Source organism: Protomyctophum bolini (genome assembly GCF_963924005.1).
Source record: "Protomyctophum bolini genome assembly, chromosome: 10".
Lineage (NCBI taxonomy): Eukaryota > Metazoa > Chordata > Actinopteri > Myctophiformes > Myctophidae > Protomyctophum > Protomyctophum bolini.
Genome location: NC_137871.1, coordinates 32,836,299 through 32,851,802, shown reverse-complemented (window position 1 = coordinate 32,851,802; position 15,504 = coordinate 32,836,299). Strand labels below are relative to the sequence as shown.

Here is a 15,504-nt window from a genome sequence, read left to right as displayed (position 1 = left end):
ATAATGACATATCAACAAACAGACTCAGAGTAACACTCACTCAGCCTATTAAACGAAACACAAATTGACGTGGGTCACAGAGGTGACCAACGGTACCGTGTAGGTAAACGTTGGCCGCTGTGCGTTTACCAAATGCAAACTCACAACCCGTCTTACAGTGCTCCGTCCGCACAGATCCAATAAAATGTATTACATAACACTTAGAACCACTGAAAACCTGGCAGCTGAGGGTGGAAAGGTAATATGATCGTATTGATTACAAGAAAATCAATTAATTGTTTGTCACAAAGATTTGTCTTCTGTCCGGCACTTCAAAATGTGCTTAGGTTGCAAGTGATGGCTTTAAGTTCTGTCTCGTTCCGTGACGTGTCAAATAATGGCGTTTCTCGTTTCTTTCTTTTTTTTAAACAGATGAACCGTGTCGTATATGAGCATTAAGCAAAAGCAAATACCGTTGTGAGTTGCATTGATTGGACTCTTGAGTTCCTTTAAGGCACAGTGGGGAAGAAACCGCACGACTTCTTCCCGTCAGCAGTCTGTCGTGTCGTCGTTGCAGATTATCGTGCGATGTCCACCCCAAGAGGGTTTGGCTCGGACCTCCGGGTCCCCCGCGCGGTCCCCCCGTCATGGTCCTTCGATGTTTAATCACAGTTATAAGGGACAGTGTCAATTTGTTTTCCTCCTCCTAAAAACCTGCTTCCAAACACGGAGGGAGCAAAAAGGGCAGACTTAGGATTCATGTATACGTTCTCGCATAACGCTTTCGCTCTATACACAGATTCATCTTTTTTTTGTCGATCTACATTTGTCGAAAGCAGCTGTGCAGTGAAGTATCAAGATTAGATTTTAGATTAGATTTTGTTTTATTGATCCCAGAGGGGAAATTCAATGTCATATCCACTTGTGGTGGAAGTCCCTGTCAAGCATTTGGGCGTTACGGCTGCAATGCAAACCAGTGTCACACTGAACAAAACAAAATTACGAGCAACAGCTCCGCAAAAGAAAACCTGACAAATGAATAATGTATTGTGCGTGACACAGCAGGAAAATATATTATTCATATTATCTTAGCGTTTTGAGGTGTGGGGAAAGAATGAGCATGCACATCGTACCCCTAAATCTTCACGCTCTCAGTTCCGTAGACATTGTAGCCTTCCCTATATGTGGCAAAGTTCTGGGTGTTGGTCGGGGGAGTCGGCTTAAAGTTCTGGGCATTCTTTGCCAATTTCAGGCGTTTGGTTTCTTGCCGTGACTTATAACAGAACTCTATCAGGGCCACCATCATGGCGAGCCCCAGTCCTCCGACCAGAATATAGAAGACCCCAGCCACATTGCTTAGGCTGAGCGCGCTCGTCTTGTCCTGGGGGGAAGGTTAGGAGCATAGTTAGAGCATTGCAGTGGAGAGGACAGAATACAGATCACAAGCACAGCCTCTAACACCTCAAGATTATCCCTTACAGTCTAGTAGACTATGAATCTACAAACTCTACAGTTAACTCGCCATGTCTTTACTAGCACTACCAATGGCAGATTATAGAGTATAAAGGGCTATGAACAACAAAAGGTTGAAGAAGTAATGGGGGTTCTAAGGTTGACTCTCGTAATCTATAAGCGGAACAGGTTTTCCTGTGGATGTCAAGAAAGTCGAGGACCTTCCGACTCCCAGAGTCAAACAAGCCTCCGCTGGGGGAGAAAACGAGCCAACTCTTATGTTCGATCTGTTGGTGAATGTAGAGCTTTCCCTGCGCTGAGTTTCTGCCTGCTCTTGACCATGTTATAGGAAGCTGGTCAGTATCGCGTAGGCCGCCCTGTCGCGACATGTATGTTTAACTGCATGGCAACAATGTCATACAGTAGGCCTACAGCCAATTTACAGTTAATTACTAGATGGATGGTAGTTCCATTAAAAGATCGAGGAGGGAAAAAAAGCTTTAGGTTTTAAGAACTGCATCAAAACCATTTTGCTGCTGTTTACCTATACCAAGCCATTAACAATTTGTTCATGAGAGTTTTACTATTTGCAGTTTTAACCCTATAAGTGTGAACATCATCAAACACAAATGCGTATCTAATGATGCTGATCTGTGTGCGCCGGTGGCCTTGGCTAAATCTCAGAGGGTTAAATTGTTGGTTTATTGCATTCCTCAACTTCTTGTAATGTTCAAACAGAGCCTCTCCCTTTCAGCTCCAGTGGTGTAAAGTTAGGTACTTTTCTTGAATATTCCCAGTTTTCAATACTTTATATTTCTACTACTCTCCACTAACATATCAGAGGCACATATTGTACGTACTTCTTACTCCACTACAGTTATTTGAAGTTACTTTGTAGATTTAGATTACAAAACGTACTATTGTATAGTTTGATCTATTTGGGAAATAAACAATCTACTCACAACGTGCACAGCACAATGAGTAGTGTGCACGTTGAATCGAAAGATGTTTACAATTTTTGAAAACCTTCGAAAAAAAGGAAATTCGGGACATTCTACATGAGTAGGCCTACTTTGACTTTGTTGGTACTTTACAGTACAGTACAATTTTGAATACAAGACTTTTACTTTAGTTCAGATTTTACTGTTTACAACAAACAAGAGGCGCTGTTTGTTCATCACATCACAGGAGGCTAAAGAATCTAATTGACATATCTATGCAAATTAGCAAGAACACAAATAAATCAAATTTGAATTAATGATTTGGTGAATAGAAACAGCAGCATAATGGTTAAAGAATCATGAATGTCAAGAGTGAAAATGAGGGGGGAAAACAGCACTTTATAACTAACTGTTGAGGTGAAAGACTAGTCAAGTCAATTGAGATATATATTTTAGGCACTTTTACGTTTCCCCAAGCGATTACAATTAAAAAATGAGTTCCTCTGTTTAATATTGTATCAAAAAGTGTCCAATTTCCATGGCCATAAAAGCTAAAAATTTAATAAAAAGAAAAGATCTTTCAACTCAGAATTTGGGGTTAAGTGCCATGAGTTAATGCCACATCAAATTGTCATTACAGTCTGTGGCAGAAGAAAACACACAAAAAATAAAGCCTCAAATACTAACAAAAAAAAAAAAAAAAAAATGTTTATCACAAAGAAAATGTACACTATAGATGTTCTGGTCTTTGCATATGAACAGTAAATGTACACTATAGATGTTCTGGTCTTTGCATATGAACAGTACGTCAAAAAGACCTGCAGCTCACTGACCTTACTTCCAGAGTCCTTGGTTCCACATTCACCCTTATCGTACCACCATTTGTTTTTCAGCTTGTCTAAGATGCCTTGTTCACTGAGTTTCAATACTGCAAGGTTTACAGGAGTTCTTCACGTGGGAAATAACATAAATAACATTATATTATGTTATTTTATGTTATTCAACTGTTTTAAAATGACTAACATACTTTATACAAAGCGATAAGGCAGGGCACCTGGCCGTGGCAACATGACAAGACAGCAGGCATTTCTATAGCTTGTTACCTTCATCGATAAGCCCTATGCTAAAGCCAGGACCTACCCATATCGCTTTGAGTAATCGGCAGGCGCTGTTTACAGGGCGACAGGCAGGTACCCACGGTACGATCTGCTAGTCTGTATATAGAAGGAATGTCCATGGGCGTACTGGTTTAGGGGGGTGGGGGGGGGGGGGGTGGCATGTAATAAACTTGGAGCCACTTTCTGAACAGTATTTAATTCAACAAGTTCAATCCAACAGGAACCTTCTCTTAAACAGAAAAATATAAAATAGAATTTGCCGTCAAAATGTAAACACCTGTTTCTATCTTTGCACGCCACTACCTTTAACCCATTCTGACCTGAGATCAGATTCTAAAAAGGTCTTCTATATCCTGACAGTTTTCTGAAAAAGCTATGTTTCTATGTCAATCGTTCTTCGATTTTTCAAAAATAGCAGACCTACAAGCTCGTAGGGCGCCACTCAGTGGCGCGCTATGAGCTTGTATGAGCTTGTAGATCTGCTATTTTTCAATAGCTAAAGCATAACATAATGCTAACACCAAAAGGGATTCCCGGGGTTAAGACTGTTAATCATTTTTGCTTGATCCAAGCCAAACCACGGCCCGTGTTATTGTACCCAGGCATCTATGCAACAACAAATCCTGAGGTGCCATATCCAGCCATATCACCAAGAACACTTTATTTCCCAATTACATGAGAGATTAATGTCAAATGACCCGTGTCACACAACCAAACTCTGCAGTGCTTTCTAACTAAACCTGAAAGAAGAGAAATCAACCCCACATTCTGCTCAATCTACATGTTTCAAACATTTTAAAACCACCGGTGTTACCAGACCCGAAGTAACATTGCGAGGTATATAAATGTGATGTCGAACACACCATTAAAACGACATTAAACGTTACATTTACGCCGCCTCGCATTCGTGCGGCGACGGTGGAAACGATATCGTGGAGAACACGGGTAATAACTGTTAAAGATGGTGTTTCCTTTGCTCATGAACCAGTTTTGTGGATCACTAGCCTCGGATCAATCCCAAAGGTGTTGCACTCTCTAAAAATAGAAAAAGCAACCAACGGAGGCGAAAAGAAAACAGTCTATCGATAAACGAGTGACCCGGCTGCTCCCGGTGAACAATGTCCCCCAAGGGGAGCAGTGCGATGCATTATGCACAGAGAGAAGATTACACCACTGTATATCCCTCATAGCCAAACGCTTAGCAGCAGACTGCCAGGACGCGGCCATTGTGTTGGCTCAGAGAAGACATTGATTAACAATGCAATTACCCTGTAACATGCTCTGTGTCTGAAACTCAATCTACACTGCAGCATGTTACGCCTGAGGGCAAAGGGAAGACGTGTGTCACGTGTGTGTGTGTGTGTGTGTGTGTGTGTGTGTGTGTGTGTGTGTGTGTGTGTGTGTGTGTGTTGAACCGAATGCCTCCGCTTTGTTGCTCCTATAAAAGCAGTGGTGGAAAGTACATTTCCACCACTGTACATTTACTTAAGTTTGAGGTATTTGTACTTTAGGCCTACTTGGGTATTTCCAATTTCCAATACTTTTACTTATCTCGGATCCAAATATTGTACTCCACTACATTTATTTGAAAAGTTTAGTTGTTACAGTACTTACTAACCCCTTCAGTTATAGTTCGGCCATTTGAAAATAGAAGTTCTACAAGCTCACAATGCGTCACTAAGCGAGCTTGTAGATCTGCCATTTCAAAAGTATTTTGAAAAAAAAAAAAAAAAGAAAATTAAATGGGACATTCTGCACAATGAGTACTTTTGCTTTTGGTATTTCAAGTACATTTTCATGACAATACTTTTGTTCTTTTACTCCCATTACATTTAGAATTCCGGACTTTTACTTGTACCAGAGTATTTCTACATTGCAGTATTGACACTTTTACTTCAGTAAATGATTTGAGTACTTTTTTCCACTACTGGGTGAGCCGCAGCCTAGCAACACACAGGCTGGGAACCGGTTCAGTTCAGAACCACTTCTTAGTCCATGAGCCAGACCTCAATTAGAACATTAATTATGAATTGAGTGGGCAAAACCATACCTATATTAAATTGTTTATAGGATAAAATTCTTCTAAATTCTTTCAAAAATATCAGACCTACAAGCTTGTAGCGCGCCACTCGGTGGTTACGTACACGAACACAATGTATTACACATTTTCTGAAATATTTAAATATGCAAATTAGGCATTATGTAGGAAAATATGCAAAAAATAGAAAATATGATAAATGTACTATACTGTGGAAGGGTTATCATATATTAATCCTATAAACAATTTCATATCGGTATGGTTTTGCCCACTCAATTCATAACATTCTGATTTTGGAGGTCTGGCTCATGGACTGGTTCCCAACCGGTGGAGTAGGGGTCACAGAGTAGATCAGTTCAGTGGTTCCAGATTGTGGTTCCCAACCCGTTTCTGCATAAGGGCCCACTTTACAATCCTGAAAGCGTTCAAGGCCCAGGCCCACCCATCTGACCACTTAAAGCAGGGGTTCTCAATGTTTTTTGGCTGGGTCCTGGGGACCCCCGGAAATGCTTTAGCCATGTCTCGCGACGGCCACTCAGCCCCAGACCGCTACAATAACCTTAATAATAGAGAAAATACATCAGAAATAAATAATTAAACCAGATATAATCATTAAAGAGTTAATGCATGCACTGTGTGTCTGGGGACCCCCCCAAAATAATTTGGCAACCACTTGAGGGGTCACAACCGGGGGTGCTTTGATTTTGTTTCCATTGTATGAAATGTCATATTTGTACATGACTTATAACCAAATTCTAAACTTGAACTAACAAACAAAGTAACAGGTCTCTCCAGCTCTTGCATTGTCACGTCATCTAATCAGGAGAGAGAACATTAATGACATTGGAAGAAATTACACAACGAAATGCCAGGACAAAATTGGATCCGGAATCCGGAACACAATCAAATTGAAGCTGTACGTTCTCCTGATTGGATGAAAGTGGGCAACCCACCTGAAAATGTATTTTGGGTTTAATAAAGAGCTGGAGGTACAGGGAGACAACAAACACCCCATAGCAATGATCACTATAGAGCTTTTACAACAATAACCTTTTTGTTCTAACACTTAAGCTAAGTGGTCAGATGGGTGTATTTTCAAACGATGATTATTTTAATCATCAAGTAATCGATGGTGTTCCAGCTTGGATAAATGGAACTTATTTATATATGTAGTTTTTATAATCACTAAAAAAGAGTTACCAGTTATGTGAGGGCCGGGCCCTCTTGTAGGCCTGTCACAATTATTACATAATGGCAATTACTTGAGATAATCGCAATTATTTTTTGCATAACCGTCAATCGTATCCATGTTGAAAAATGTCCATACATTTTCAAAATGTTCCAAAAATAGCAGAAATAGCAGATCTACAAGCTTACAACATGTCACTGTGATGTGTCGTAAGGAATGAAAATAAATAAATAATTACGTGTCAGTTATTCTGCAACGTTCCAATGAAAGAAAAAATCAATTAAATCGCTAATCGAAATAATTTGTGTGACAATTAATCGTCAGCTTAAATGTGTAATGGTGACAGCCCTGCCCTCTTGTGATATCCTCACGGCCCACCAAGTGGGAGTAGGGTACATACCTGTGCACAAGAGACTGATGGCAGCACTAGAGAGGGAGAGATGCTTTGATACGCCTCCCATACATACATACCCCTCAGTACCCCAAGGAGGCTTCCTGAAGCACTGCGCTCAGTGACTACAGTAATAGAACATATGGCAATGGTTAACAATGCAAACATTGGACAAAACTCATTTCCATATACAGTAGACCACCGTTTCTCAACGTCGCCACATTTTACAGTGTAGATTTGGGGCATAATTGGGCCATTTCATGGCCTAATGTTGAGTCTTTTGAGTCCTAGGGAGTCCTTTGAAAAAAGGTTAAGAATCACTGAACTAAACCCTATACTGGAACCCCAATTCTACACTGTAAAATGAACCAGAGTGCTTATTTAACTCAAGAGTGTACCCTCTCCTCTGGTGGTCCCCCATACCAAACACTAAGAACCATGCAGTGCCACAGAGAGCTTTAGGGAGACTGCAGCCAGTGGTGGAAAGTAACCAAGTACCAAGTACAGTAAGTACTGTACTTAAGTACAATTAAGTACAGTATGTGTACTTTACTTGAGTATTTCCAATAGTTTTACTTCTACTCCTATACAGTACATGTCAGAATATTGTACTTTTACTCCATTACAATTATTTGAATAGTATAGTTACTTTGTAGATTTGGATTATTATTACAAAACATACATTAGCCACTACTATACATTTAGACCATTTGAAAATAGCCGATCTACAAGCTCACAATGTGACACATTGTGACACATTGTGAGCTTGAAGATCATTTTCAAAATATTTTCATACATTTGAAACCTTGAAATGGGATATTCTGCACAATGAGAACTTTCTTGCTACTTCAAGTACATTTTTATACCAAAAATACGTTTGTACTTTTTACTCAAGTACATTTTTAATTCCAGACTTCTACATTGCAGTATTGATACTTTTACTTAATTAAAAATAAAAGTTAAAAAAAAATCACCACGGCCTGCAGCCATGCTGCCATGTTAAAACAACGACACAGCGGACATGGACAATTCATCGCAGTCCAGCATTGCTTCATGCCAAATCATCTTAAGCGTCGCCCGCGCCACGACACATGCGACATTCCCACAGCGCCATTGCAAGCTAATCTGTAATCAAGCCAATTAGCCAGGCCCAAATCAAAGCATGCGTCCCGCCAGCGCGCCGGGGGTCATTCGTCAATGGAACTTGACCCGAATGGTAAAGAACATTATGCCTTATAGCTTGTACAATATGCCACTTGTTGCATAGTAGCATGATGGGGAGTGAGGACTTCACAACTGTGCACCATTATCTTCCATAATGGGCACGTCGTTTGTCATTGGACCACAGACTGGCAAAGAGTGAATTCTTATGGTCGTTAAAGGACCATGTAGGCCATTACGCATGACTGCTTAAAATCATTAAAAGCATTATCTCTCTCTCTCTCTCTCTCTCTCTCTCTCTCTCATGCTTCATGAGAGAGAGAGAGAGAGAGAGAGAGAGAGAGAGAGAGAATACACTTCATACAGTAGGCACCGGATATAACGTACATCACTGTTTCTCAGCTTGTGGGACCACCAGGGGTCCAAATGGGCACTTATGGGTCTGTTCGTCTCATAGAAACGAGAGAACTCTGAGAGCGTACACATGGAACCGTTCTATTTGTACGTTCTCAGAGTTAAATAAACAGTGAGGATTATAGTGTCCCAGAGTTTGAGGATAAAAAAAAATAAAGTATCAAATGGTGGTCCATGGCCACCATCGCATATCAACCTGGGTGGTAGAAAGCTTGAGAATCACTGATGTATGTCGTTTATGCATGAACATTTCAAACTTGACCAGAGTCATACGAGCCAGTACCCCATCAGAGTTCAGAACTCCACTCTCTGTGTTAATTAGAATTCTCACGTTTGCCTGCTAAATGCTTAGTCCCCTCAAGACTCCGCTGTTCGCCTCGCGTCCCTACGGGCCTCGGCTGAGGCTTCGCTCATTTGGGAGTAAACCAACATTTCTGGCTTTGTTTAAGAGCCCAGTCCACAACGGCTTCTCCACTGCCTGCCAGTGTCATGGATGCATGGATACTGGGATCAGCAATAAGACTGGGATTAGCTATAGTAACTTATTGCAAAGCCTTGACCTTTCCTTGGCGCTGTTATGATAAAACAGACTTCACCTTCTCCTGGAATTGATCGCATCCATTTCAATGCCATATAAATACATCACCAAATATCAAATATCATGAATTTGGCATGTTCAGTAGATGTCTTCGTACTAGCTATAAACAAAGTCTGTGTCACAAGGTTAGCTGCCCTACATATGCATAAGGCCGGAGAAATTCAAATTCTTCCTTTCACAACTGCAGGGCAGCCTAAGTCACGCTACAATTGACCTATCTCAACTTTCAAGCAAGGGAAAGGAAGCAATCACAACTATCTCCATCTATCATGATTCTTAGTTGCGTCCATACATATCAGTGGTTCTCAATGTGGGGTAGAGGAAACCTTAAACCCTAACAAATCTGTAACTCTACGAGTACACAAATGGAACAGTAAGGGTTATGGGGGTCATTGCAATTAAAATGTTTGAGAACCACTGCTGTACATCAACAAATTACCATGTTTTTGAATAGCCTATACTATATATATTTCTGCTTGTCAAGAAAGTGTTCCTTAGTTTGATGTGAATTGTTAAATAGCCTGGGCCAGACCTTTTTTGGTTATAATTTAGTACTGCGCCATAGGGCAGTGGGACAGTCGGTTTGGTTTTGGTTGGGTGGGTCGTTGCAACAGCCTTGCCGATTACTCTGCACTATGGTACCCGATTGTGGTGACATCATCGAGGCTGACCTTGGAGTCACCTCCCCCGCTGCCGCACTCTCCCTTGTCGTACCACCATTTGTTTTTCAATTTGTCCAAGAGGCCTTGCTCATTCAGTTTTAAAACTGCCAGGTTAACAGCATTTCTTGAAACGATAAAACATAGCTTGTAAGTAAATGCACAGGTCCGTGAGAAATCTAATGCAATGGTAATAATAGTAATGATCATAATAGCACGAATCATCAGAATGATAGAAAATCAAAACTTCAGACTGGTAGAGAGGCTACCACTTGTGCAGAGGGGCTTAACACGAGGAATGCCATCTGTTAATTGGAATGGTTCTAGGAAAAAGGACAAATTGTTTAAGAATTTAAGGAATGCGGAGAGGTTAAGAAAGGCTTTCTACAAAAAAGGCAAAGACTGTTAAATCTTGGAAAAGGTGGCATGAAGGGTTACATTTTGTTTAGAACTGAAGTGTGCGGGATTGGGACACTCGTCATTGAGAAGAAAAGCAGCAACAACAACAACAAACATCATGCAATTAACGTTCGTCACAAGTGACAGAGCGGCTCTAAAAGGCTAAATTGAAAAACCGCTGAACTGTTAAATTAAAAGTGACATCACAACAGTCAGGTAAAAAAGACGGCATACAGGACAGACGGAGAGATCAAAGGAGAGAGAGAGAGAAGCAACCATAAGAGAAAACGGGAGAAGTGGAATGATTGTCAGCTCTGGCAATATGATATTATGAAATTCACTTGACATATTATCACAAGTCAACAACTAGCGCACGCACACACACACACACACACACACACACACACACACACACACACACACACACACAATACATTAACACGAATAATCATGAATATACCGTGGTATCCAAATGCATAAAAAACACTGTTACCTACTGTGTCCACAACAAAAACAAGAGGAGGAAGAGAAGAGAATGACAACAGAAGGACATCAGGGTAGGTGGAGTACTATAACAACATGGAGTACATTGTTATATTATTCCACCCACCTTAATGCTGAGCCTTTGGGCGTCGCCACGCCGTAGCCCTTAGAGTCGAGGTTCCCTCCCACTTTCATGGTGTCGCAGGGCTTCCGCTGCTCGATGTACTCGTTCATGGTGGATTCGAGGAGGAAGGCGAACTTCCCCTTCGACTTTCGTACCCGGGCTACCCCATCGGGCGTGGTCTTAGCGAACACCGAGGGTTCGGCAGATTTCATGTACGACCACATTTTCTCATACACTGCGATTTTGGATCGCTGTGTTCGGGGGCGGGGGGGGGGGTGGGAGAGGGAGAGAGGAGAGAAGCGATTTAGAAATCACAGCATTTAGACACGCAGAATAGATCTTGTGACGTGTTCTTGTACTGCATGGTCATTTTTGTTTTCGATCGCGAAACGCAGCTTGAAGTATTCATAGACATCTGGGAATATGGCGTATGTGATGTCTTCGAATACTTCAGGAGAACATTGCATTGGTGGGCTCATAGCAAACCACCCAAAGATCACAAAGTACAAGACCTCACAGGATCCATTTCATAACACATCATGCAAAAGGCAGTGCTATAGTATCTGTGAAGATTTTGCCTAATGCGACAAACTACCTTTGTATGCAACTTAGTGTATGTCCAAACTCATACGTGCTGCTATGTGGACCTACAGTACCTCTTTAGCATCTGATGCCTGACCTCATGTAAATACCTGCTGCTTATTATGCTACGTGTATACATATATTGCCTTTTTTCCCTTCTTTTTACTCTGCCTCTGTGTCCACTTCTTTGTTCTTTCCTCTTGGAAAACAAACAAAATGATGGAGCTTGCTGATTTACACCTGTGACGTGACAATGAAACTGATTCCCCATGCAGGGACCCTGCAAGTTTACTTGTATTCGAAAATATCCGATCTACAAGCTCACAACGTGTTGCGGGGCGATGCGTTGAGAGCTTTTAGATCTTTTAGATGACATGGCTGCAGCGCAAAGTGCTTCACAGAGCAAATAAGAGAAAAGCAACAAAAAAAAGCACAAAACACAAAACATTAAATTAAAAGCAGAAACAAGGCAGCGAATCAGGCAGAGGTACCCGAATAACAACACAGAGATTTTAAAGCTTCAATTAAAATGGCACAAAATATTGTCAAATGGCGGTCCAAATACATACTAATTTGGGGGTGTCCTTGACATGAAGAGGTTTAAGAATCATTGGCATAAACATCCATGGCTACGGCCCAAGGCTCACCGCAGGTGAGGAATCAGACCTCACCCGCTCAGTAAGAGGGTTGAAGCGCTGCTGGGCAGCATGCATAGCTAATCCTATGCAAATTGGACTAGGGCGGATAATTTGGCCCACAAACAACAAGCGATTTAGTGGGCTCGGCTGCAACTTTGAGGGATAATTATTTCCTAAAAAATGGCAGTGGTGCAAAAGAAAAGGCTAAATGCTGTAAAAATGTGGATCTAAGCTATAATGCTGTGTTTACATCACACATATGAACTGGCAAGAACTCTGCGTTGTTGAGTGTGGAGCACATAACCAGTTCAAAAAATAACAAATGAGGATAAATAATAGGACAGAAAATCCATCGGTGACAAAGTATGTGCGGAAAGCATCGGGAGCCTCATTGAACGACTGAAATATTACAGTAGCTTTTGAAATATAGTGGTGTCTGCTCTAGACCAATTACTTCTAAATGGGATGATAAATAAGCACTGAAATTATATTTGCCATGGCAGTCAGTGATATCTTAAAACAAATATTAACCATTCAGCCAAATTGACAGCCTTAAAGCAACATGTGATACAACGTCTAGAATAGTGTGGAAAAAGAAGAAGGAAAAAAAAATCCAATTAAGGTTCCGTAATGATTGGCATTATGAGGTTAATCGTTTATAAAATGCACGGTTCATTTCAAAATGATCACGATCAGTGGAATGGGGGGTCTGATGTGGGGAAAATCCATTTGTTTGCTCACGTTGCAATCTTGGCGACGTTGAGCACTGCATTTGTAGTAATCTACGCCAGGGGTTCCCTCAACGTTTTTGTCTGGGGACCCCGGGAAATGCTTTGGCCATGTCTCGCGAACCCTGCCCCCCCCCCCCCCCCCCTCCCCACCCCCAATACAGTGACTGCAAAAATAACCTAAAATATATGATAAATAAATACTGAAACCAGATATAATCATCAAGGAAGGTTTATGCATGTACTATGTGTACTATGTAAACTCTTCATTTCCATTTTCCAGCCATTCAGTTGCAAATCATTTAGAAAATAATTTGGGGACTCCCCCCAAAATAACCCACGGGTTGAGAACCCCTGATCTACGCTATAACACTCTTTTATGCTAAATTATTATTACAACCATTTTCTTTATGACTCAAGCAAGAAAGCGAGCAAGAACAACATGGGCCATGCAGAGACAAGGCAGCACGCTGAGCGGGGGAATGCCTGATCCGCCAAAATAGTCGCTCTACAAGCTCTACAGGTGTAGAAATATTAGGCCTAAAATGTCAAATTTTCAAGCATGTTCAAATCGTGTATACTTTACCTTATTTCAGACCATACATTTATTATTATTATTATTTTTACATTCTGGAGAAAAAGAACAACATTGAGATAGCCTACAACATTTTGGTTACCACTCTACTGCTTGCCATGCAGTGCACAACACCGGCACGCAGCTAAGTATAAAACATGCTTAGAGATACACACATTAGCTGCTTCAGCAGCTCCTGCAAGTCAGTGGAATCTGGGTGAGCGTGGCGCTACAGTATCTATAATAAGCATCAATTAAATTATTCAACGCCACTGGATTTATTTTTGCATCCAGAGTCCAGACATCCCAGGCTCTCTGTTCCCGAGTTGTTACTGCGTGCATTGTAGTATCTGTGAGCCGTGTGTGGTATTTCTGTAGGCCTATACTGTGTGTACAGTGCATGCGTAATGCGTGCACTGTAATTCCCCCCAACAGTCTTGCCACTGCTGTTGCACCACCGTACGTACTGGCACACCCGTCAGTGAGGAGCGCCTACCGGGAGGACGTATGTAGCACCTCTGTCCTACTCCTCCCGTTCAACACTCCCTGCTGTCAGGCGCTATAGCTGCCCTCAGCCCGTGGGAATTGCTGGTGTCGGTTTAGAGTTTAGACACTGGGCCAAACCAGAGGATTCAAAACTCTAGACTTCTGTGGTGGTGGGCAGCTACTTTACCCATGCAACCACAACACAGTTTGGACTATGCTAGACCACTGGGGAATTTAGAAAACATTATATTAAAACAGTTTAAGTGCTAGAGACGTTAAGACGAGTTGAATCCAATTATGCACTGATTGCCATGGACGATAAGACGAGTTTTTTTATATTCTTTTATTTTTATTTTTATAATCCATATTTTGAAAATTCCTCTAATCTGGTGAGCAGGTGATGACATGCACATTACATGTATAATATAATTACATTTTCTTTCTTTTTTTTATAATGGGCTAATTGGCAACGAAAGCCAAAACTGGTGACCACCAGGTGGCGCTGGGGACGCAGAATGTCCACCCGACATGACCCTGCATATCATAGGAAGCCAAACCAAAATAAGTTTTCCTCTCATGTACACAGGATGTAACAATACAGTACAATCTTGAACCCTTGAACCTTGATCTTGTAAACATACAGACGGAAGGACAAAGAGCAGGTGGAATGCATTGTGTGAGAGCCAGACACGGTGACATCAATCATCATGCCTTTTGCATGTCCCACGGCTCCCGACGCCAAATCACTGTCTCCAAATTGATAAACAATCAATTTGCGAAGCGGCAAATCTTCCTGTGACACATCGGTATTAATAAACAAAGACATTAACCTTGACTTAACTGAGGCGCATTGTTGCCTTTATGCATTCCAGTAATGTTTGTTTGGTGGTGTTCGTCACAGGAGAGGGTTGAGGATGAGAGGCGACAGCTATATAACGCAAATTAAAAAGTCAAAATGATGAATGTCCCCCGCATAGATGAAGTGGAGGATCTGGTGGTTGTGTGTGTGTGTGTGTGTGTGTGTGTGTGTGTGTGTGTGTGTGTGTGTGTGTGTGTGTGTGTGTGTGTGGGGGGGGGGGGGGGCATTCTATTTCAATGCAAATACAACGCATCAGTGGTGGACACTAACTAAGGACATTTACTTGCGAGTACTGTAAAGTATATTTGTGGAGTATTTTATGAAAAGAAAATGCATTACATTTCAAAAAAGGTAGGCTACTTTTGACTTTCGACTTTTTGACACAAACGTACACAAATATATTTTGAATAAACAACTGAAACGCTATTTCAAGTATAGTGAAAATAACTTTTTTTTCATGCGAAATGTTCTCAATTTTAATGCAATGCACTAATATTAGAGTTGTACTTCTGAATACCAGTCTGCCTGGGTGACGGCAGACTGCTGGGCGAGTGTTGGCACATTCTGTACTGGCCAAATACAGAGCATGTCACGAGGCGTGATGTCACGAGATGGACTGACAATCATATATGGACGCGTGACTGACGGAGCGACAGCCTTTGCAGGTTCTCATAGTAATCTGCCACCTACG

The 15,504-nt window shown here is 41.4% G+C and overlaps 1 protein-coding gene across 1 annotated transcript in view; it reads right to left on the bottom strand.

Annotated features, from left to right (window-relative positions):
• Positions 1-1,114: 1,114 nt before the first annotated feature.
• LOC308322262 (glutamate receptor 3-like) overlaps positions 1,115-15,504 on the bottom strand; it is a gene marked incomplete at both ends in the record, with an annotated part of 55,793 nt that continues 41,403 nt past the window's right edge. Inside the window, 3 exons of the mRNA XM_080773458.1 lie at positions 1,115-1,360; positions 3,206-3,320; positions 10,950-11,197. Coding sequence (XP_080629584.1) covers positions 1,115-1,360; positions 3,206-3,320; positions 10,950-11,197 — 609 coding nt within the window. The remainder of the gene's footprint in view (positions 1,361-3,205; positions 3,321-10,949; positions 11,198-15,504) is intronic.